A 24,012-nucleotide genomic window follows, 5' to 3' on the forward strand; every position below is an offset into this window, starting at 1 on the left:
CTGTACAGGGTGGTTGTGAGTGGGAGCCAACTTGATGGCACTTAACAGCAATGACAACAATATAATCACTTCATACCGCCTGTCTGTGGTGGTCTGCATGTTGCTGTGATGCTGGAAGCTTTGCTATTATGGTGATCAAGATAATCCCTGGTGGACAGATTTCAGTGGAGCATTAAGCAAAATCACCAGCTGCTCCTTGGAAACCCTGTCCAGGCTCACTATGAGTTGGGACTGACTCAATGGTACTTAACAATAAAAAACGGTACTTAACAATAAAAAACAGGTTTTAAAGTGCTAATCCCACAGAGATTCAGAAGAACTTCATTACCATCAAGAAGAAGATTCTGGAGCAGAGTCTGGTCTTTGAACCAGTGATTCTGGGTCCCTGCACCAAGAACCTCCTAGACCCCAAAGAAATAATGAACGCTGAAGACAGCAAGAGGTACTAGTGTTAAGCCAGTTTAGCCCACATGACAAGAGCTGAGTGGACAGAAAGTTTGTCAACAGAACTAAAAGAGCTGAAACAGTTGTATGTGCAGAGCAGAGGCCTGAGTGCCCTACTCATGGTATGCAGGGGCTGACCACCAGGGCAACAAGGGCTCGTAATAGTGTGATAGAAAGACGGCCCTACAGACTGGAATAACATGGTGGGAGGTGGTCACAGAGTCTTAGAAAGGCCCATGGTAGAGGCCTGGAAGATCCTATAAAGGGCTCTTCCAGCTGACAGCAGGTCAGCAAGGCCCAGCAACTGCTCTTAGAAAGTAAGGCTTTCTGCTCCCGAAAAGATTTACAGCCTTGGAAATGGAGATAGGGTCACTATGAGTCGGAACCAACTGGATGACACTTCACAACCATATCAGGGTGTATCATGGTGCTGGGATAAAGCACTGACCTCAAGGTCTATTCGAACCACAAGGTCAGCAGCTCGAACTCACCAGCCACTCCTTGGGGACCCTATACAGGATCACTATGAGTCGGAACTGACTCTTGGGTACTTCACAACAACAATAACAACAACAGTGGAAATGCCTGGAGTTGTGTGTGGCACTGTATGATAAGCACTGGATTGCTAGTCACAAGGCCATAGGTTCAAACCCACCAGCCGCTACTGGGAAACCCTATACAGGGGTGCTATGAGTTGGAACTGACTCTAGGGCCCCATGGCCCTGCCCATTACCTTCATAAATGGATTTCCTGAGAATTCTGTGTAAAGTAGGCATTGTGTGATGGACTGGGTTTACTGAGTGATGATTCATTTAACTTGAATTTAATGCACTATGCATGTCTTTTATGTGTTGTTGTGTTCCATCCAAGTGGCTCTGACTTATAGCGGCCCTGTATTGGGTTTCTGAGAAGCGCCTGGTGTAATTGAGCCACCAGCCTTGCATTTATCAGTCCAGTGCTTAACTGACAGCGCTGCACCAGGGCTCCATTATGTTGTTGTCGTTGTTAGGTGTTGTCAAGTCGGTTCTGACTCATAGCAACCCTTTATAGGGTTTCTTAGGAGCAGCTGTTGAGTTTGAACCAGTGACCTTGTGGTTATCCTACAGCACAACACCAGGACTCCTTTAAACAGTAAATTCAAATAATTATGTTTTTAAAATAATGACAAAAGAGCACATTAATTTTTCTTCCTTAATAAAATGGTTACAAAATTAATTAGTTGCAAAATAAGTAATTATAAAAATAAAAAAGTAAAGCTGTTGAAAGCACATGGCCCCTTGAAGAAAGGTTAATTTTTGAACCATAGCTCATGATTTTTAAAATGCTTTATTTAATATTTAATTTTATTTAAAATGACATTCAAGTTATAATTAGCATTTTGGAAGAAATTAAGAATTAAGTCTAACAGCTTAACTTTCTTTAGAGTTATATTAGGTACTAATGAAATGTCTTTTAAATTTTTTTCAGTGTTGTGAATCAGTTTAGGAAGAAGGAAAATGATGCAGCAATCAAAATCCAGAGCTGGTTCCGAGGATGTAAAGTTCGGGCATATATCAGGTATGTTGATTTTGTCATGAACACCTCATATATGCATTTTTAATTATTTGACAATGGAATGTATTCATGTGTTACACACTTCAAATAATTTCCTATTTAACTTTTCATTAAGTTAATAAATTGTATTTTGCTCTTAAAGGAGAAACCACATACCGTTTCTAGCATCTTTTGTTATGTACCAAAAAAACTAAATAATATTGATATTTCTATGTTGAAAAATTCCCAGTATTGTAAAGGTACATGGCCAGATTCTTTTCCTCCAATTTCATTAAAACCATATCGTACTGCCATCAAATACATTCCAACTCATAGCAGTCCTTGATGACAGTGTAGAACTAACTGCTCTGTGGGGTTTTGAAGATGACTGGTGAGTTCAATCCATTAACATGTGGCTAGCAACCCAAGGTTTAACCCACTATGCCAGCATGTGACAAATGGCTGGATTTGTATTAATAACAAAGCATTCGATGACTGCTAAGTAGAGTAAAAGGAAACTATTTCAACCCTCTTCAATATGATACCAGTAGATGATGAGAAATGAAGGCAGATGTCCTTCCGTTGAGAAAAGTAGTCTGAAAGAGATTCCCATCTTAACTTTTGCACATTTTACCTTAAAGTCTAAAAGGATATTAACCTACATAAAGTGGAAAAAGAACTATGTCCAGCCCATAAAAACGCAGATGCTAAGTTGAGGATTACACTCTATAAAATATTTGAACAATTGGTTGTTGTTGTTTAATGCTGTCAAGTTAGTTCTGACTCATAGCCACCCTGTATAGGGTTTCTGAGGAGCGGCTGGTGAGCTTGAACCACGGACCTTACGATTCAAACCAACTTTGCAGTCCAGTGAGTTAACCTATAGCACCACACCAGGAGTCCATTTGAACAATAGTGCTAGTATAATCATTTTCTAAGTAAGTTCTGAATCTCTCCTATGTCGTTGTTAAGTGCCGTTGAGTCAGTTCCGACCCACAGCAACCCTGACTAGGGATTCCAAGGAGCGGCTGGTGTGCTTGAACTGCCAACCTTGCAGTTCAAACGGCTTTGAAGTCTGGCACATTAATCCACAGCGCCACACCAGGACTGTGAATCACTCCTATAGCTGTGCTCCAAATCACTGTGATGTTGTTATAGTAAATCTGATGTCCTGTACAGACTTATTCTCTCAAAGTAACCTTGCTGTTACATCATCACCTCCATTACCATGCCTGTCTCTTAATACCACATTACTCTTTTCCGTTATTTCCAATATTTTCTTTGATTATCCTAATGACTGAAGAAAAAAAACCACAAAAACATATAACATATTTCTGAGATAAACCTTTAAGAAAATCACCTAAGTCCTTACTTATTTCAGTGGTAACTTCTCGAAATACTATGAATATCTCAAGGTCAGTTCCTACTTGAACACTGCTTGTTCCCAGTTAATTAATGTATGTTATTTATGAGTTTTACACTTCTTAGATCATCTAGTGGGAGCACCATGGCTCTAGTGGGTAAGCACTGGACTGTGAAATACAGGGTTGGTAGTTCAAGCCCACCAGCCTCTCTATTAGAGAAAGATAAGACTTTTTGCTCTCACAAAGATTTACAGCCTGGGGAACGCTATACAGGGTAGCTATGAGTCTGAACTGACCCAGTGGCACTTAACAGAAATAATAAACCATTCAAAAGGTGCCAGATGATGCACATCTGAAATGTGAAGACCAGATTTCTCTTTTAGCCCTTAACAAACAAAAAGAATATCTCTTAATTCACCTGGAAAGATGGGGAATGTTAGGAAAGAGTAAAGAAGGGAACTGTTTCTTTGTTTAAATAATTCTATGATTTCTAACTACATATAATGATTCACTGGAGTCCCTGGTTGGCAGAAAGGATTAAGTGTTCAACGACTAGCTTGGTTCGCACATGAGCATACTCTTACCCACATCAGGACCCGTAATTTGGGATTGACTAGAAAGGCAACTAACAACAAAAATAATGATCGACATCATTAGTGGCTGACCTGTTATACACCATGTCACTATTACCTGTTTTATCGTCTTAATTTAAAAAAATTTAAAAGAATACTTATTGAGGACTACTGAAATGTTAAAGCAATGATTTAATCACAAACCCTCAAGAAATAATACATACTGTAGTTACCTATGCCCGTTTTCTACTTCTAGCCCATTGCCTTCAAATTGATTCCAACTCATTGTTGTTATTGTAGATGCTGTTGAGTTGTTTCAGACTCAATAACCCTATGTATAACAGAACCAAATACTGCCCGGCCGTGCACCATACTCACAGTTGTTACTATGCTTGAACTCATTGTTGCTGACACTGTGTCCTCCCAACTCATTGGCTGTCCCTCCACTTCTCCAGAGCCCAATACCTCCTGATACGTGTGAAGTGCAACAAAAGTCTCGCTGTCTTCGCTCCTAAGGAACATCCTGGTTGTACTTCTTCCAGGACAGATTTGTTTGTTCTTCTGTACTTTCTATGTTGTACATCAACAGCAGAATTTATATGCATTGATTCTAAGAATGATGAATTCTGTCCTAAAAGTATCCGTAAACTTGGCATTGGATTTGTTTTCTTCAACTGAAATATTAGACATCCTTGTTATAATGAAAGCATTCTAACACATATGATTTTGATTCCAGGTATTTATACAAAAAAGTAACAATTATTCAAAAATGGTGGAGAAGTTACTTAGGCAGACAACAATATCAACTAATGGTGAAGGTAAATATTACAAAATTTATATATATTACCATTTGAATGATACAGTAAATTGTAGCTTACTCACCTCAGCCATGGTTTCATATAGTTTTGAAATTATGATGGTAAATGAGGACATAATTTGGCTCACATTTTTTATGAGACTTTTTCTGAGAATTGATGGCTTATTTCTTTTCACCCAAAATAAATCAAATACTACCTTGCATTGTTGTTGTTGTTGTTGTTGTTGTTGTTATGTGCCATGGAGTTGGTTCTGACTCATAGCCTCATCTTTCTCCTGTGGAACAGCTGGTAATTTTGAACTGCTGACCTTGAGGTTCACAGCCCGATTCGTAACCACTACGCTACCAGAGCTCCTTACTACCTTCCATAGTGTGTAATAATGTATTTGTTGATGATTATCTACTTTCTTTGATGGTAATCTTTTTGAGAGTAGGCCCTGTTTTTTGTTCATTTTTCTTTCACCTGTATGGTCCATATGTTTATGGCCCCTAAACATTGGTAGAATTATTTTTAAATTTCTTTAGTTTCTATTAGAGTTCTAAAAATCTTAAATTTCATATATTAATTAATTGGGACCGCCATTCATCAGTCAGTTTGTTGTTCTATGATGGCTTATGTGTTGCTGTGATACTGGAAACTATGCCACCAATATTTTAAATACCAACCCGGTCACCATGGTAGACAGGCTTTGGCGGAGCTTCCAGACTAAGATAAACTAGGAAGAAGTAGAAGCCATCCACTTCTGAATAGTTAGCCACTGACAACAATATGGATAGCAGCAGAGCACTGTCAGATGTAATGCCAGAAGATGAGTCCCTCAGGTTGGAAGGCACTCAAAATATGATTGAGAAAGAGCTGCCTCCTCAAAGTAGAGTTGACCTTAATGATGTGGATGGAGCAAAGCCCCTCGGGACCGTCATCCAGAAGTGACTCCATGGCACCTAACACAACAACAGTTAATTGGGAATATATAGCATTTAAATTTATTCCACAAAATATGAAAAAGAAATCAATTTCTTTCTGGGTTACTTACCTGTGTTTATTATTGAATTTTGAAGATTTGTCTTGAATCATGTATCACAACCATCTGTATGTTCTGGTATACTTGTAGAAATATATGAAAACCAACTCTTACCTCAGTTAAAAGCTTTAGAATTTTTTTTGGAAAAAAAAATGATCTTGAACTATAGTGGGGAAGGTTTCTAATCAGTGGCCTGATTCATTAATGTGCTTAGTTTTTTTTATTTTTTATTACACAAGCTTAAATTTGTTCTTCATTTTCTCTTATTAATTGTACCTAAGTCAAATTGTTCTTTCTTATAAAATTGAAAGAAGAAAAAGAAAAAATTAAGTAGATAAGTATTTGATGTAAGTTCATCACTGGAAAGAGAATTTAAAACTATGTGAATAAACTGCAGACCAGTTTTCGAAGAGACTAACATTTCAGATTAATAAACTAAATGTAACAAAATGTTCAAACAATAATGGATTTCTCTTTTTAAGTATGCTCAAAATTACTATGATGTTATTATAAAGTATGCATTTCTGTTCTCCAGCATTATCACCTACATTTCCTCAATACTCCTTTACTTTGTCTCATATGTTTTCTTTAGTTGATTATCAAAATCACTCATGAAAAAATATTGAACACATTTGGAAACTAAGTCTTAAAGAAGTCCATCTAAGTCCTTATTTCCATAATTAATTCTAGAAATAATATGATTATCTCAAGATCGGTTCCTCCATGAATGCTATACATTCCCAGTTAATTTATGTATATCATTTAAGATTTTTAAAAATCCACCAAAAAACAAAGAAAAGTTAAGTAGTTGTTTTAATTCACATAGCTGAATAATGAAGCTGGCTTCCTTCCACATTGGCAACAAATTCAAACCGTATTTCACATTAATGTTATGAACTGAGAAAAAGAGGTCTCTGTCTAAAAATTAATGTAGCTCTTACTATAGGTCTTCAGAAGATTATTTTATAAGTAGTTTATCTAACTTATAAAGAATTTTTAAATTGAGGAGCCATCATACTTGCTTCATATCTAATAACTTGGGAGTGTTCCCAAATGCAAATTTACCAGATTTTTTATAAATTTTCATCAGAATCTTTAAAATGTATAATTTCTTTTCAAAGTAATAGGGTAAAAGTTAATCTAAAATGGAAAGATGTAAGATTAAAAGCAATATCAATTGGCTTCTGAATAACCTTTTATAGTCCCTGTAGTTCTTTGATGGTATAGTGCCAATAGTAATAACTCAATAAACATTTTGAATGAATGAAAATAGTCTGTATTTAAATACATTTATTTTAATGTTCAGGAAATTACCAGAAAATTATAGAAGTAATGTTTGGCATATTTAAATAAGAAAGCAAACGACACAAGGATAGCTCCTCTATTAAATATTTTTGACACAAAGTTCTAATTCCTTGCGTCCTTGAAAAGTTATCCAAAATATGGCCCCCAGATCCAGTTTTATCACGCTAGTTAAATAGGTGTACTGAGCATTCCAGTAACAAGGCTTAGTGCTAGTTTTTATACTTTGATCCTGTCAGTTTCTTTGGCCAAAATGGCATTTTTCTCTATTACTTTCATAGGAGTCCTGGTGTGGTACTGTAGGATAAAGTACTGGACAGCAAGGTTGGTTTGAGCCTCAAGTTTGGCGGTTCATACTCACTAGACACTTCTTGGAAACCCTATATAGGACCGCTATGAGACAGAACCGACTCCACAGCACTTAACAACAATGACAACTGTTCTTGTCACTCATTTAGCAATTTTTTATGGCATAAGTTTGTGTTATTTCTTGCTTCATTGTTTAACTGTTAGTGTTGTTGTTATCATTAAGTGCCATTGAGTCAGTTCTGACTCTTAGTGACACTTTGTAGGGCTTCTGAGGAGCAGTTGGTGGGTCTGAACTGCTGACCTTGTCATTAACAGTCCAGTGCTAATCCTACAGAGCCACACGAGGACTTTAAACCATTAATATTATTGTTGTGCACCATCCAGTCGGTTCTGAATTACAGTGACCCTATATAAGGTTTCTGAGAACAGCTGGTGGGTTTGAACTGCTTACCTTCTGGTTAATAGTTTAGTGCATATCCTACAGTGCTACATTAGGGTTCAACTGTTAATGTTGTTGTTGTTAAGTGCCATTGGTTGGTTCCAACAAGTAGTGACCTGGTATAGGGTTTCTGAGGAGTGGCTGGCAAGTTTGAATAGCCAACCTTGCAAGTTCAAGTAGACTTTTGTGGGCCAGTGTTTATCCTATTGAGCCACACTAGGACTCCCAGCTATTTATTAAACATGGTGGTTATGTGCCGTTAACTCGGTTCTGACTCACAGCAACCCTGTATAGGGTTTCTGAGGCTGTGAATATTTAAAGAAGCAGAAAATTTCATCTTTCTCCCGTGGAGCAGCTGGTAGATGTGAACTGCTGACCTTGGGGTTACAAGGCCAGTTCCTAATCTACTGCACTACCAGAGCTGCTTAATAGTACCTGAATATCGTAGTGATAACTTGTAAATCTCATAAATGGGCCTCAAAGGCATCTATTTAAAAAGTTGCTTTGTTTAAAAGAAAACTTTAGGTATATTTTTCCCCTCTGAGCAACTGCCGTTGCTGTTGCTACTGTTGTTGTTAAGTTCCTTTGAGTCAGTTCTGACTCCTAGAGACCCTGTATGGGGTTTCCAAGAAGGAGCTGGTTGGTTTGAACTGCTGACCTTGAGGTTAACAGTCCAGAGTTTACCTTCAGCAGCATACCAGAACTCCCTGATCAACTGTAGGATGTCCAAACTGTAGGCTGTCCAAAATGCATGCCCACTTTTAGGAAATCACCCCTAGAAATACGTCCTCACTAATTTGGTTGCTTAGTCTGGTGTTCAGTTTCAACAAAATTTTAGACTTTAGTATTTGATTTAGATAACCCTATATAGGGTCAAAGGAGCTCTGGTAGCGTAGTGGTTACGAATCGGGCTGCGAACCACAAGGTCAGCAGTTCGAAACTACCAGCTGCTCTGTGGGAGAAAGATGAGGCTTTCTGCTCCCATAAAGATTAACAGCCTTGGAAACCCTGTGCAGGGTCGCTATGAGTCGGAACCGACTCCATGACACATAACAACAACAACAACAAACAGGGTCACTAAGAGTTGGAACTGACTCAACAGCACTTACAACAACAGCGTTGTTTGTTGCTGTGTTAAGCGCCTTCAAATCAAATCTGACTCTTAATGACCTTTGATAAGGCTTTCGAGGTTCAGTGAATGGGTTTGAACTGCCAACCTTGTGGTTTGCAGTCCAGTGCTGATCCTACAGCGCCACAGTAGGAATCATGTGTTACTTGATCTTAGTCTTAGTATTTAGTTCATGTATCATGTTGTCTTCATTGTCACTATGTTTTCCCTCCAGTTTGCATGTTAATTTTTCACTAATAACTTGAGACCATTATCTCTAATTCCCTAAATCTCTAACAAATATTGTTCAATAGTTTATATTGAAATAGGGTGACTATCAGTAAAGTAGTCCTAGCATAAGAACACAGTACTATAGTTCAGTTTCTACTGTAGAATACTGTCTGATTACCAGCTCAAAGTTAGAAACAAAGACAGAAAAGGGTAGACAAAACATTTGGAGTTAAGCTTCATAGTTTCAAATCACAAAGCTGAGTTTTTCAAGACAGTTTTTTATAGAATAAGATCAACTTAAATAGAATGATCCAGGATACAAGTTATTTTGTACGGGGTATTTTATAGGAGCACCTTTAGCCCCATTATTCATTACTGATTGGGGTTATGCACCAATACCATGGTCCTAGTGTGGCACTGTGGGATAAAGCACAGGACCACAAGGTCAATTTGAAAGTTGCCGCTTCAAACTCACCAGCCACTCCTTGGAAACCCTAGACAGAGTAACTATCTCTCAGAACCCACTTGGTGGCACTTAAGAACAAAGTATACCAATGCTACAAACAAAGAGAAGGGAAAATACGTAAGCATATAGATTTTATGAACATTACTGGCTTAACATTCCATACTAGTTATTGATTGTGATTGATTAATGAGATCATTTTTATAAATGAAACCAGAGCTTACACAAGAAATGATTTTTCATCAAAATAGGCAACTTGTGAATCTGTACTTATTCTAATGATGTTGTTCTTGAGTGCCTTCAAGTTGGTTCTAACTCATAGTGACCCTGTATAAGATTTCCAAGGAACAGCTGGTGGGTTTGAACCACCAACCATATGGTTAGCAGTCCAATGCTTATCTAAGAGTTGCCGAAAATGTGTTTTTAAAATCCAAGTAACAAGCCCCCCAAAACACTAATTTTGGCCCTTTAGTATCCCAACTAAGTTTGATAATAAATGCTATTGCTCAAACTGAAAGACAAATTTTTTCTCCAGATTTTGATCAAGTTTTCCTTTGACTTGTTTGGAAAATATTAAATGATGGCGATTTTCCTGTTAGATTGGTTCTTGGTGTTTTTTTGTTTTAATTTTTTTTAAATCTGAATACTTGAGAACTGGTCTTCTTCATTCCCTCAAGCTTTCATCTTACTATTGTGTTCACAGAGCTTAATACAGGACATAACACAGACTTGTAATAACTAATTCTTGTTGTTGTTGTTGTGAAGTGCCATCGAGTCGGTTCCGATCCATGGCGACCTTGTGTATGGTTTCCAAGGAGCAGCTGGTGAGATGAAAATTACTGTATCTCCCCTGCCAGTTTTTAAATTGGATTATTTGGTTTTTGTTACTGAGGCACTGAAATTTTGTTTAAATTTTTAGAGATTAGTTCTTGTCTGATACATTGTTAGCAAAATTTTTGTCACCTGTCTGTTGGTTCTCTTTTTACTCTTTTGTTGAAATCTTTTGAGGTACACAAGTGTCAAATTTTTAGGAGGTCCCAATCATCTAATTTGTCTTCTGCTATATGTGTTTTTTTTTTTTTAAGTTATATTTGATTGTGTATTTATGCCATGTATTGTTGTTGTTGTTGTTGTTAAGTGCCATCGAGTCGGTTCCGACCCATAGCGACCCTGTACAGGGTTTCCGAGGGTGTAAATCTTTACGGGAGCAGAAAGCCTCATCTTTCTCCCACGGAGCGCCTGGTAGTTTCAAACCACAGACCTTAAGGTTCGCAGCCCGATTCGTAACCACTACGCTACCAGAGCTCCTTATGCCATGTATTAGGGCCCCTAAATTTGTCCCTTCATTTTCTTTGTTGTTTACCATTTTTGGTTTTACGTTTAGATCTCTGATCCATCATTTTTGTACATGTTGTAAGATACGAGTCCTGTAACATTTTTCTGTAAATGGATATTCAGTTTTGTCAACACCATTTGTTAGAGACTATCCTATTCCTTTTCCATGTAAGGAGTTTTGGTTCTTTGGCAAAGATTTAGTTCTGTGTTCTCAATTCTGTTTCATTGATCCATGTGCCTGCCATTGTACCAGTACTAGGCTGTTTTAACTACTGTGGCTGTGTAGTAGGTTTTGAGAACAGGGAGTGTGAGGCCTCCTTCTTTGTTCTGCTTTAGAGGTGCTTTGTTTATTCAGGATCGCTTTTGTTTCCATGTAAAGTTGGTGGTTTGTTTTTCCATCACTTTAAAGATTGATGGATTCAAGATTGGGATTGCATTGTAATTGTATATCGCTTTGGGTAGGATTAACATTTTCACAATGGTGTATTCTTCCACATATGTAGTTCTCTTTTGGTTTCCTTTAGTACTGTTTTGTGGTTTTCTTTGTGTAGGTCTTTTATTCTCTGGTTACATTTATTCCTAAGTATTTATTTCATCTTTTGAGTGGCTGCTTCACAGAAGACAATCAGGAGACCAATGAACATATGAAGAAATGCGCATGACCTGTAGCCATTGTTCTGTGGGAGAAAGATGAGGCTTTCTGCTCCCATAAAGATGTACAGCCTCGGAAACCCTGTTGAGGATCGCTATGGGTCAGAACCGACTTGACAGCACTTAACAACAACAAATATACTATGTATGCATATCTATATACATATATACATCTAGATATACATAAAGAGACATTTTATATCAAGGAAATGGCTCACAGTTGTAGAGGTGGAAGAGTATCAAGTCTGAGTCAGATGAACCAAGGTTGGATGCCAGGACCAGCAGGCAGACATACAGGCAGATAATAAAACAGGACACTGGCTGAAGTCCAAAGATGTATAATTTGGAGGATAAGCTAGATGCAAGATCCAAATCCAGCAGAAAGCAAGCAAGCTTTGCCTGAGCGTCTATTATATTGAAATCAGGCCACAGTCCTAAGTAAACTTCCTTTAAATTGATTGGCTGCTCTTAGCCAATCATCAAACAGTTAACTACACTATGTTATATCTCACAAGGACTCCTGGTGTGGCACTGTAGGATGAGCATTGGACTTCAAACCACAAGATCAATAGTTCAAACCCAACAGTTGCTCCTTGGAAACTCTATATAAGTTTTTATGAGTCAGAATAGACTCAACAGCACATAACAACAACAATATAGGGATAACCCCATCTCAACTGCCAAAGTACTGGGAATCCTGCCTGGTCCAGTCAAGTTGACACAAAACCTTAGCTATCAAAATGTCTGTCTGTTACACTGTCAGCCCTGGGCTTCTTTTGACTAATAATATTGAGCTTCTCCATTATCTTTTCCCACAAATGCAGACAATTTGATTCCTGTACTTTCTGTCTGGTGATATCCATAAGTGTAATTGCAATTTATATTGTTGAAAAAAGTCTTTGCAATGACTGTTAATTGGTCTTGCAACATTCTATCATGCAGTTTCCAGCATCATTATCACCAAGTACAGCCATATTGTCCAACTACTGATCTCTCCTCTTTGTTTCCATCTTTCCAATCACCAGTAATTATCAATGCATCCTGATTACATGTTTGGTCAATTTCAGACTGAATGAGTTTGTAGCATTCTTCAGTTGCTTTACCATTGACTGGTGGTCGGTGTATAAATTTGAATAATAGTTGTATTTACTGGTCTTCTTTGTAGGTGTGTAGATTTTATATTATCTCAGACAGCGTTGTACCTCAGGATAGGTATTGAAGTGTTCTTTTTGACGATGGATGAACGTGACGCCATTCCTCTTCAATTTGTCATTTCTGGCATAATAAACCATATGGTTGGTGGTCTTATTCAAAATGAGCAGTACCTGTCCATTTCACCTCAGTATGCTTTCCATTTCATTTTTGATGACTTCCAATTTTTGTCAATTTATACTTCATACATTGCAGGTTCTGATTATTAATGGATATTTGCAACTTTTTCTTCTCATTTTGTCCCATTAATAAATGAAGGTGCCCCCATCCAAAAAAAAAAAAAGCTAAAGAGGATAGAGAGAAACACTGTTAACTGATGATATATGGAGGGGATAATAATCAATGTAATGAAACAAGCTATATGATGGTTGAATGTGAAGCTGATGATGTGCCCTGTAAACTTTCACTCAATCCAAAATAAAAACATTTAATTAAAAAAAAAAAAGAAGAAAAAGAAATCAAACAACATATTGCAATAGGCAAATCTGCTGCACAAGACCTTTTTAAAGTGTTGAAGAGCAAAGATGTCAGCTTGAGGACTAAGGTGTGCCTGACCCAAGCCATGGTATTTTCAATAACCTCATATGCATGTGAAAGCTAGACAGTTAATAAGAAAGACCATAGTAGAATTGATGCTTTTGAGTTATGGTGTTGGAGGAGAATATTGCAAGTGCCACGGGCTGCCAATAGAACAAACAGATTTGTGTTGGAAGAAGGGCAGCCAGAGTGCTACTTGGAGGTCAAGATGGCCAAACTTAGTCTCTCATATTTCGGACATAACATCAGGAGGGACCAGTGACTGGAGAAGGATATCATGTTTGGTAAGGTGGAGGGTCAGAGAAAAAGAGGAAGCCCCCAACGAGATGGACTGGCCAAGTGGCAGCATCGATGGACTCAAGCATGGCAACAGAGAGGCTGGCCCAGGATCGGGCAGTGTTTCGTTCTGCTGTGCATAAGGTTGTTATGGGTCAGCACTGACTCGATGACACCTAACAACAATAACAACAACTGATTTTAGAGGCATGAACTTATGAAAATCTATGAAATAGATCGTATTATTTTATGCATTTTACATATGAGCAAACTGAGGCTCAGAAATGTTACACTTCTAGTAAGCAGTGGTGGAGCTAGGATTTAAACCCAGTGAGTCTGACTGGCAGGAGTCCTTGTGTGGTGCAAAAGGTTAAGTGTTTGGCTAACAGAAAGATTGGAGATTCAAGTCTACCCGGAGGTACCTTGGAAGAAAGGCCTGGCAGACCGCTTCTGAAAAATCAGCCACTGAAAGCCCTAGGCTAATCTGACACACATGGTGTCACCATGAGCTGGAAATGACTTGACTGCAACTGGTTTAGTCTGATTGGGATAGGCCATGGTACCTCATATAGCTCTTCATTAACCAAATAAATAGTCTTACTATCCCTAAATTGCTTTCCAGAATTCACAGATGATTTGAAAGGGAAGATTTTGAAAAAGAATAAAGTTGCTTCCTGTTTACACCTAAAAAAATAAATAAATAAATGAAGGTGCCAGAAGGTTTGCTTCATCTACATCATTAAAGTTCACTGTATTTGAGGAGGGTGCACTTCTTCGGTCATATTCTGGATATCTTCCAGCCTGAGGGACTTATGGCCCTAATCAGACTATGTGTCCCTGCTATCCATAAGGTTTTCAGGGACTAGTTCCTCAAAAGTGGACTGCCTGTTCCCAATTCCCAGTCTGTTCTTATTCTGGAAGCACCCATCATGGGTGACCCTGCTCAAATTCAAAACACCAGTGTCATAGCTTCTAGCATGATAGAAGCACAAAAACCACTACAGTAGGACAAACTGACAAAGAATTAACTAGCGAGAACCTAACAGTGCAGTCTATGAGACATTCATTGCTTTATGGACAGATCTTCAAGAAAAGAAATACTTGTTCTTGTTAAGTGCTGTTGAGTTGGTTCTGACTCACAGCAACCCTGTATAGAGTTTCTGAGGCTATAAATCTTTATGGCAGCAGAAAGCCTCGTCTTTCTCCTATGGAGTAGCAACTCCCCTACTAGGAACCACTACACTAGTAAAACCACCCGAAGGCTGTAATATTTACAGAAGCGACTGCCACATCTCTCTTCTACTGAGCAGCTGGTGGGTTCCAACTGCTGACTTTTCAGTTAATAACCAAGCACTTCACTACACCTAGAAGCAATAAGGGGTTACAGGTAAGTCCTGTATTTCTTCAGTTCACAGAACTATAGGAGAATAAATGATGCATTTGAATTATGGTGTTGATAAAAAAAAAAGTGAAATTATCATGGACCACCTGGTGTGGTGCTGTGGTTAATGCGCTGGACTGCAAGGTCAGTTTGAACCTCAAGGTAGGCAGTTCAGGCTCACCAGCCGCTCCTTGGAAACGCAATACAGTGTCCCTATGAGTCAGAACCACCTTGACAGCACATAACAACAACAACAAACAGACAAACAAGCAAATCTGTCTTGGAAAAAGTACAGTCAGAATACTCTTTGAAGTCCTGGTGTTGCTCTGCAGGTTAATGTGCTGGACTGCAAGGTCCAACTGAATTGCAAGGCCGGTGGTTCAAAATCACCAGCCACTCCTCGGAAGCACTATACCGGGTCGCTATGGATCAGAACCGACTCGACGGCACTTAACAACAACAACAACAGAATACTCCTTAGAAGCAAGGATGGCGAGACTTCCTTTCATGTATTTTGGACATGCTTTAAGGAAGGTCTGATGGCTGAAGAAGGACACCTTGCTTGGTAAAGTGAAAAGTCAGCGAAAAAGAGGGAGGCCCTGGAGAAGGATTGATGAGGTGGATGCAACAATGTGCTGAAATATAACAATTGTGAGGATGGTGCAGAACCAGGCAGTGTTTTGCTCTGTTATGTGAGGGGTCACTGAGAGTTGGAATCGACTTGACCACACTTAATAACAATGCCTACTTTCCCTGCAGAAATCTGCTTCTTTCTTTTCCCTCTGTCCACACCTCTCCTCGTATTCCTAATCATAACATCTGGAAGTTAAAAAAGCAAGCAAACAAAAGCAAGGGATAAACAGTCCTACAGACCTTCTGACAAAAGAGTGCATGGTAGACCCTACTTCCTTGGGCTGGGAAGCGGGACATGAATTGAGGATATTTTTTGATCTCCATAAATTATCCTGGTACACATATTAGCATTTTGTTGTTTCTGTTGCTAAGTGCCTTCAAGTTCGTTCTGACTCATAGCAACCCTGTATAGGGTTTCAGAGCAGCGGCTGGTGAATTTGAACATCTGAACTTGTGGTTCCAACCAACCTTGTGGTCCAGTGTATTATCCCAAAGCACCATGCCAGGACTCCACATAGTAACTATATTTAATCCATCACCTCTCAAATTTATTCTGCATAATATTCTTTGGCTTAACAGTCATGAATAATATAATAATGTTAGTAATAATAATATGCTAATAGTAATGCCCTATATTATCTGATTAATTTATAAAATGAAGTATGTAGGTTAGCTATTATAAAATTGTATTTTAGTAACAGAACTCTTTCTTAGATAAAATTTTTAGGATTCCATATCATGAGTTGGTATTGACTCCACGGCCCTTAATAACAACAATATACAGTAAAGGAGTCCTGGTTTGGTGCTATAGGATAAGCACTAGATTGCTAACTGCAAGGTTGGAGGTTCAAACTCACCAACCACTCCTTGGAAACCCTATACAGAGTTGCTGGGAGTCAAAACTGACTCCATGGCACTTAACAACAATATGTACAATTAAATGGAGCTCTGTTGGCACAGTTGCTTAGGTGTTGGGCAAGATAAGTTCACACCCATCAGCCTCTCCTCAAGAGAAAGATGAAGCTGCCTGCTCCCATAAATGTACAGTCTCAAAAGCCTTAAGGAGCATTTTGACTGTGTCCTATGTTGTTGCTAAGTGCTGTCGAGTCGGTGCCAACTCATAGAGACCCTGTGTAGGGTTTCTTAGGAGCAGCCGGTGAGCTTGGATTGCCTACCTTGCTGTTCAAACCAAAGTTGCAGTCCAGCGCATTAACCCACAGCTACACCAGGATTACACTATAAATCAGCATTGATTAGATGGCAGTAGGCTTATTTTTACATACAGTAAATACAAGTGGTACTGTTACTTTTGAAAGATGGAGAAACTCTACTGCTTTGAATCTTTGCCTGCAGGCTCTGTTATCACCGGAGATACCAGATTTAAAAAACACTGATTTAATTTGCTTGTCTCTGTATCACTGGAAGAATCACAAATAACTGATGATATTCATTTCCTGGGAAAGAGAACTAAATACTTGAATAAAAGTGGAAAGGAGACTTTTCACTGGAAATTCTTTTGTAGCTTTGGAATTTTGAACAACGTGAACATACTATTTATTTACCAAACAAATTGCAATAATTTTTTTAATGTTATATTGTGAATTATGTGATAGTTTACATGGGAGAACATTAGTTTTACATTCATCCTATCCCATATCATTTCATTGTCATGGTTACAATCCCCTCCATGCATCATCAACCAATCAGTTGTCAGCACACAGCCCCTCTCCATCTCTGGGTCTCAAGTCCCCAGCCTCTCCATGTCTCCACATCATTGTTTCTGCCTCCATCTCTGGCATCACTGCTTTTCTGGGTAGGGTCCCACTCTCCGGTCTTCTCCCTTGATGGTCCCAGGGACCTCCGCTCCTGGACTACAAAGTTAATCACTCCCCTTCTTGCTATAAAACATCTACCTTTACATTTCCAGCCCTCACAGTCAGTCCTGATAACAATTATTCATTATTGTATCACAAGAGACCTAGCCACATTTCCTTTCATCAGTTCGCCTAGACAGATTGGATACTACTCACTGGAGATTCTTTCTTCCTCCACTCCCTCTGGATCTAGATTCCCTCTTAAAAGTTTGTAAGCCAGTCACTTCTTGCCTTTGTAGCCCCTCATTTTGGGTAGCCAATGTCCAAGTTGCCCATCCCTGTCTACTCTGTGTATGCAGGGGTTAGTAATGATCCTCGCTGTAAAGATTTGCTTCCTCTTTTGAGCTACTGCATCCATAGGTGTAGGTCAAGTTCATCAAATTTTATCAGATTAATCTTTTTTTTTCCTCTTCTTTCTTCTTCTAGTTGCACTCTGATCATCCAGTCATTGAAGCCAGGTCAAGTGGGTATTATCTGCAAGTGTGGATGTTCTTATGCATATACCTTCTCTTCTTATCAGCTGAACGCTTCACTGTCCACTTTAGTCCTCTGTAGCTATGTCACTGACTCTGGGCCCAAGAGTCCCAAGGTCTTGCCACACTGCTGACCAACCAGGTCTCTACCAGGGTTCACAGAAGTCTATTGAACATTGTAGGGCTCAGCTCGCAGCTTCACTGCTGTTTTTCCCTTACTTCCCCTTATTGGGGACAAACATGGTCACCAATCAGAGCTTGTATTCCCATTGAGTCTTAGTATTGGAAGGGGGTTTGCTCTGAGGGGACCCCACCGCTTGCATTGATGTTTCCTGTGTGAGCAACTTCCTTGTTCTTGTAGTAATCAGTCGGTCTGCCTATATTGCTTTGTATTTTTCCTGTCGGTCTTTTCTTTCAAGAATTATCTTCTGTTCTTCTAGCTGCTCCAGGCTGCTCTACTTGTACTTGCAAGTGGAAATTTCCCACCTCTGAAGATTCTGGATGCTGTTCAGGATTACACCTATGGTCTTATGTAATGCAGAGGCTCCACAGGAAGTCTCCTTCACTGGGCACATTGTAGCCCCATTTTAGCTATTACAATCTGTTATAGGCAGAAGATGGACTTACAAGCTTTCTATGGTGATATTTCTGGCTATTCCTTTCTCTCCCCCTCTATTTTATAATGGTATGCCAGGGAAACCAAGATTCATAAGACAGCCAAACATCTTAACATTATTTCCCCCCTTTTCCCCATTCCAACCATGTCTCAATCCCTGTATCCCAGAGCCCTGTTGTTCCAAGTTTGTGCATACATCATTATTTACCTCTGTCCCACTTAGCCCATGCAAACCTGCCTAATTGTTCTCCCATACGCTTTGTTGTTCTATCAGTTTTTGAAACCCAAATTTACCATTTCTTCAACTACCTACATGGCTTTGCAAATTCTGTTCACTCTGCTTAGAATGCCCTCCTCATATCAACTTGTCCTCAAGTGTTTGGAAATCCTACTTATTCCTCAAGACTTTACTTCTCTGACACTTTCAAGCAGAAAGTAGAGTTTGAGGAAACGGCAGACACGAGGTGTACCTTCTTAATCCTTTGCTTATGGTCCACTGTTACTTGTCCCACTATTACTTACTTGTTTGTTTTCATGTGTCTCTCACTTGTTTGAAAACTCCTGAATGGCAGTGACTGTTCTATTTATTGTATCCCAACCTTATTACAGGGACTCTTATATAGAATATCTTGCGGAAGTTTTTGCTGACTGGATAAAGGAATGATTTACAGAGATATGTAGCACTGTATGATAAGCACTGGACTGCTAATCACAAGGTTGATGATTCAACCTCAACAGCTGCTCCTTGGAAACAAATAGAGGATTGCTTTGAGTCGAAATGGATTTGATGGCACTTAACAGCAAGGTAGAGGAGGTTGCCCATTGTCGACGAAGATGGTGGTTAGTGTCTGTATGCTCTTGTCATTAGCAGCAGTTGAGTCAGCCCTGTCTCATGTGCTAGTATAAAACAAGACTTTTGTTATCTACAGGGTTTGCATTGGCTGATTTTTGGAAGTAAATCATCGGTCTTTTTTTCCTCCTCTGTTTTAATCTGAAACTTTCTCAGCATTGTCTTAGTTATCTTGTACTGCTATAACAGAAATACCACAAGTGGACAACTATTCTCTCACAGTGTAGGAGTCTAGAAGTTTAAATTCAGCACAGCAGCTCTGATGGTGATGGTGTGCCGTCTAGTCAGTTCTGACTCTCAACAATTCTGTATAGGGTTTCTGAAGTTGTAAATCTTTACAGGAGCCAAAAGCCTCCCAGGGCATGGCTATTGAGTTTGAACTCCTGACTCTGTGATTAGCAACCCAACAAATAACCTACTAAACCACCAGGGTTCCTTGCACCAGCTCTAGGGGAAGGTTTTTATCTGTTGACTCTTGGAGAAGGTACTTGTCTCCCTTCAATATCTGTGGGTTCAGTGTTCCATGGAGATGTACATGTGTACTGACATCAGTCTTCCTCTTGGTATTGGAGCTACTCAGCACAGGGACCCTGTGTCCAAAGAATGCAGTCGGCTCAAAGCTCTTCTTACTTGGTAGTACTGAGATCCCTCTATCTCTACTCACATGTTTAATCCCTTTTATAGCTTAAGAGAGATTGACTGAAGAGACACTCTAATCCTGTAGATTTTCGCCTGCCCCATTAACACAATTGTCTCTAATCCTGCTTCATCAACATCATAGAGGTTAGGATTTATAGCACATGTTGTTGTTGTTATTAGGTGCTATCGAGTCGGTCCCAACTCATAGCGACCCTATGCAAAACAGAATGAAACAGTGCCCAGTCCTGCACCAACCTCACAATTGTTGCCACATTTGAGCCCATCTCTGCTGTCATTATGCCAATCCATCTCGTTAGGTGCCTTCCTCTTTTTCTCCGACCCTCCACTTTACCAAGCGTGATATCCTTTTCCAGGGACTGGAATATGTCCAAAGTATGAGAAACGAAATCTGGCCATCCTGGCTTCCAGGGAGCAACTCTGGCTGTACTTCTTCCAATAAAGATTGGTTTGTTCTTTTGGAAGTCCATGGCACTCATGATATTCTTGTCTAACACCATAGCTCAAATACATCAGTTCTTCTACCGTCTTCTTTATTCATTGTCCAACTTTCACATGCATGTAAGGCTACTGAAAATTCTGTGGCTTATGTCAGGCGCATCTTAGTCCTCAAGATGACATCTCTGCTCTTCAACACTTTAAAGAGGTCTTATGCAGCAGATTTGCCTAAAGTAATACATTGTTTGGTTTCTTGACTGCTGCTTCCATGAGTGTTGATGGTAGATTGGAGCAAAATGAAGACTTTGACAACCTCAATCTTTCCTCCATTTATATGGGTGTTATTTAATGATCTAGTGGTGAGTGTTTTTGCTTTCTTTACATTGAGGTACAACCCAGACCAAAAGCTGTGGTCTTTGATCTTCGTCAGTAAGTATTTTAAGTCCTCTTCTCTTTGGGCAAGCAAAGTTGTATCATCTGCATATCGTAGGTTGTTAGTGAATCTTCCTATAATCCTTATGCCATGTTCTTCTTCATATAATCCAGCTTGCCAAATAATTTGCTCAGCAGACAAATTGAATAAATATGGTGAAAGAATACAACCCAAGTGCACACCTCTCTTAATTTTAAACCACTTAGTATTCCCCTGTTCTGTTCAAACAGTTACCTCGTGGTCTATGTACAGGTTCCTCATGAGCACAATTAAGTGTTCTGGAATACTCATACTTCACAATGTTGTTCATAGCTTGTCATAATCCACACAATCGAAAGCCTTTGCGTAGTCAACAAAGCACAGGTAAACATTTTTCTGGTATTCTCTGCTTTCATCCAAGATCCATCTGACATCATCAGCAATGGTATCCCTCAGTCCATATCCTCTTCTGAATTTGGTTTGAACCTCTAGAAGTTCTCTGTCAATGTATAGGTTTAGCTGTTTTTGAAACATTTTTAGCAAAATATTGCATGCATGAGATATTAGTGATACTATCTGATCATTTCTGTATCCCATTGGGTCACCTCTCTTTGGAATGGACACAAATATGGATCACTTCCAGTCAGTTGGCCAGGTAGCTGTCTTCTAGATTTCTTGGCATACATGAGTGAGTGCCTCCAGTTTAGCACATGGGATGATTATATCAAATTACAGAACGGGAGATCGTCATATAATACTGAGAATCATGGTCTACCCAAGCTGACACATGTTTTGGGGGACATATTTTCATACATAAAAAGCATCACAGCAACATGCGAGCGAGGCTTCACCTATGCACATGGTGGCATTTGAGGTACACTGGCCAGGAATCATATCCAGGTCTCCCACAAAAGAGAGGATTCTGTCACTAACACTCCGTTGCTCCCATATAGGCCGTGATGGTGGAGTTATATATTCTGTTTCAAAATTATTCACTTGCTGCTTCATCATAAAGGAATTATTCATTCCTATCCCATTGATTTTGGGCTTGACCATGCGTCGTGAGCTAATGGGACATATGTCATGCCTAAATTTTCAGAGGTTTTGTCACTCTTGGACTCTGGCATAAGAATCACATACCTCAGATCTGGGCTGTCCCTTTTAACCTTGGGGCTGGGATGAAGAGACTTGTGCAGTGTAGCTACAGAGATCCTTGCTTGTTAGCCTGCATTTAGTGTGAGTGGGAAATAAACTTTCTCATTTTGTAAGCTACTGAGATAGTTGGATTTTTATCTCAGCAAAGCTGATTAATGATTATAATGATAACAAAAGCAGGGATGTTTATAAGAAACATTTTAAGTGGGGCACTTGGTGATGCTTAAAAAAAGATGGTTTGAGCATTTTGAGTTTGTGGTGATGTTAGGACACCTCCATGTGGTGATATCTTATAAGACTATCTCTTAGCAGCATGTCTGACACATCATAAGAAGCATTCAACAAATGAACTATTGAATGGAAACAGTTTAAGGCTGTCTGCTGGTTTTTAGAGCCATATTATAAGATGAAAGGATTTTTCTACCTGATTATCTGAACAGGGGAGCCCAGGACCAAGGATTGAGGTTTCTGGAATGCACTTGGTAGGATTTAGGAAGAGGAAAGGGAATTATATTGATAGTGAACACAATGTAGTAGAAACCAAAGAAGAAAACTGTTACCAAACTTCAAGTGTCCAAGTCTCAAAAGTGGCAAAGGTCAAACAGAAAGATGACAGAAAAGATAGAAAGAAGTGCTAGGATTCATTGTTGTTGTTGTGACGTGCCGTCGAGTCGATTCTGACCCATAGCAGCCCTGTACAAGGTTTCTGAAGAGTGGCTGGTGAGTTTGAACCACCGACCTTGCAGATCGAACCGACTTTTCAGTCCAGCGCATTAACCCACAGTGCCACACCAGGACCCATTAGAGGTCTTGAATTTTATATTTCCGTAGGGGTGCAAGCCATTGGCACATTTGTTCAAACCAAAAGGTAGGTTTTTCAAGTCTCCTTAGAGATGTCTAAGAAGAAAGACCTGGTGAACTATTTCCAATAAGTGAGCCATTGAAAAACTCTCTGGCACACAGTTCTACTCAGCCCACATGTTGTTGCCATGAGTCAGAACTGCCAACTTTTGCTGAAAAATACGATGGGACCAAATAGCTTACCCAGTCCTAACGTGTCATGGGATTTCCAGTCTAGTGACTTCACTCTGTGGCATCACTAGAGAGGTGGCCCAAAATGCCAGTCTATAACATTTTTGTACAGTGTTTCCACAAAAATGTATGATTTTTAATGAACACACCCCAGGAATTACTTATAATAACAAAAATCTCTATTTTTTTTTTTTTTTTATGAGACCAGCTTATATGTATCAGTATACCTACAAGGCTAAAACTCCAGAGAGAGTTAGTATTATTATCCAATTACAATGACACTTTAAATTATGTGGGGTTTTTTCTGCACTTGTTTTTGTTTTTGTTGCTGCTGTGTTTTTTTTTTAATCGTTACTGATTTTGTCAAATTTTCTGTTGTTTTAGCTACAATGTTGTGGGAATTAGTATTAGTTACTTTTTTTTTTTTGAGAATGAAGTAGTAATTAAAGGAAAAGAGGGAGAAAAATAAAAAAAATGGTTTCTTCTCAGCTAGCTAATGTATACTAACAATGTTGTGGAGTCCTGATGTGGTGCTATATGATATGCACTGGAATGCTAAACACAAGGTCAGTGGTTCAAAACCACCAGCCAGTCCACGGAAACCCTATACATGGTCTCTATAAATTGGAACCGACTCGATAGCACTTAACAACAAAAACAATAATGTAATTCAATGTGGAAATATCTTATAAAACATTTATCATTGTAGTGGTTGGTGGTTGTGTGTCACTGTTTTGGTTCTGACTCATAGTGACACTGTCTAGAGTTTCGGAGGCTGTGAATCTTTTGTTGTGTTGTTAAGTACCCCGTCGAGTCGGTTCCAACTTATAGCGACCATGTATAGGGTTTCCAGTGAGTGGCTGGTGAGCTTGAGTC

At 39.2% G+C, this 24,012-nt stretch overlaps 1 protein-coding gene across 1 annotated transcript in view; it reads left to right on the plus strand.

Moving 5' to 3' along the window:
• SPATA17 (spermatogenesis associated 17) overlaps positions 1 to 24,012 on the plus strand; it is a 220,638-nt gene that overhangs the window by 26,245 nt on the left and 170,381 nt on the right. The window contains exons 2-3 of the mRNA XM_006869710.1: positions 1,912 to 2,001; positions 4,650 to 4,731. Coding sequence (XP_006869772.1) covers positions 1,912 to 2,001; positions 4,650 to 4,731 — 172 coding nt within the window. The remainder of the gene's footprint in view (positions 1 to 1,911; positions 2,002 to 4,649; positions 4,732 to 24,012) is intronic.

This window comes from Chrysochloris asiatica, unplaced genomic scaffold (assembly GCF_000296735.1).
Source record: "Chrysochloris asiatica unplaced genomic scaffold, ChrAsi1.0 scaffold00133, whole genome shotgun sequence".
NCBI classification, from domain to species: domain Eukaryota; kingdom Metazoa; phylum Chordata; class Mammalia; order Afrosoricida; family Chrysochloridae; genus Chrysochloris; species Chrysochloris asiatica.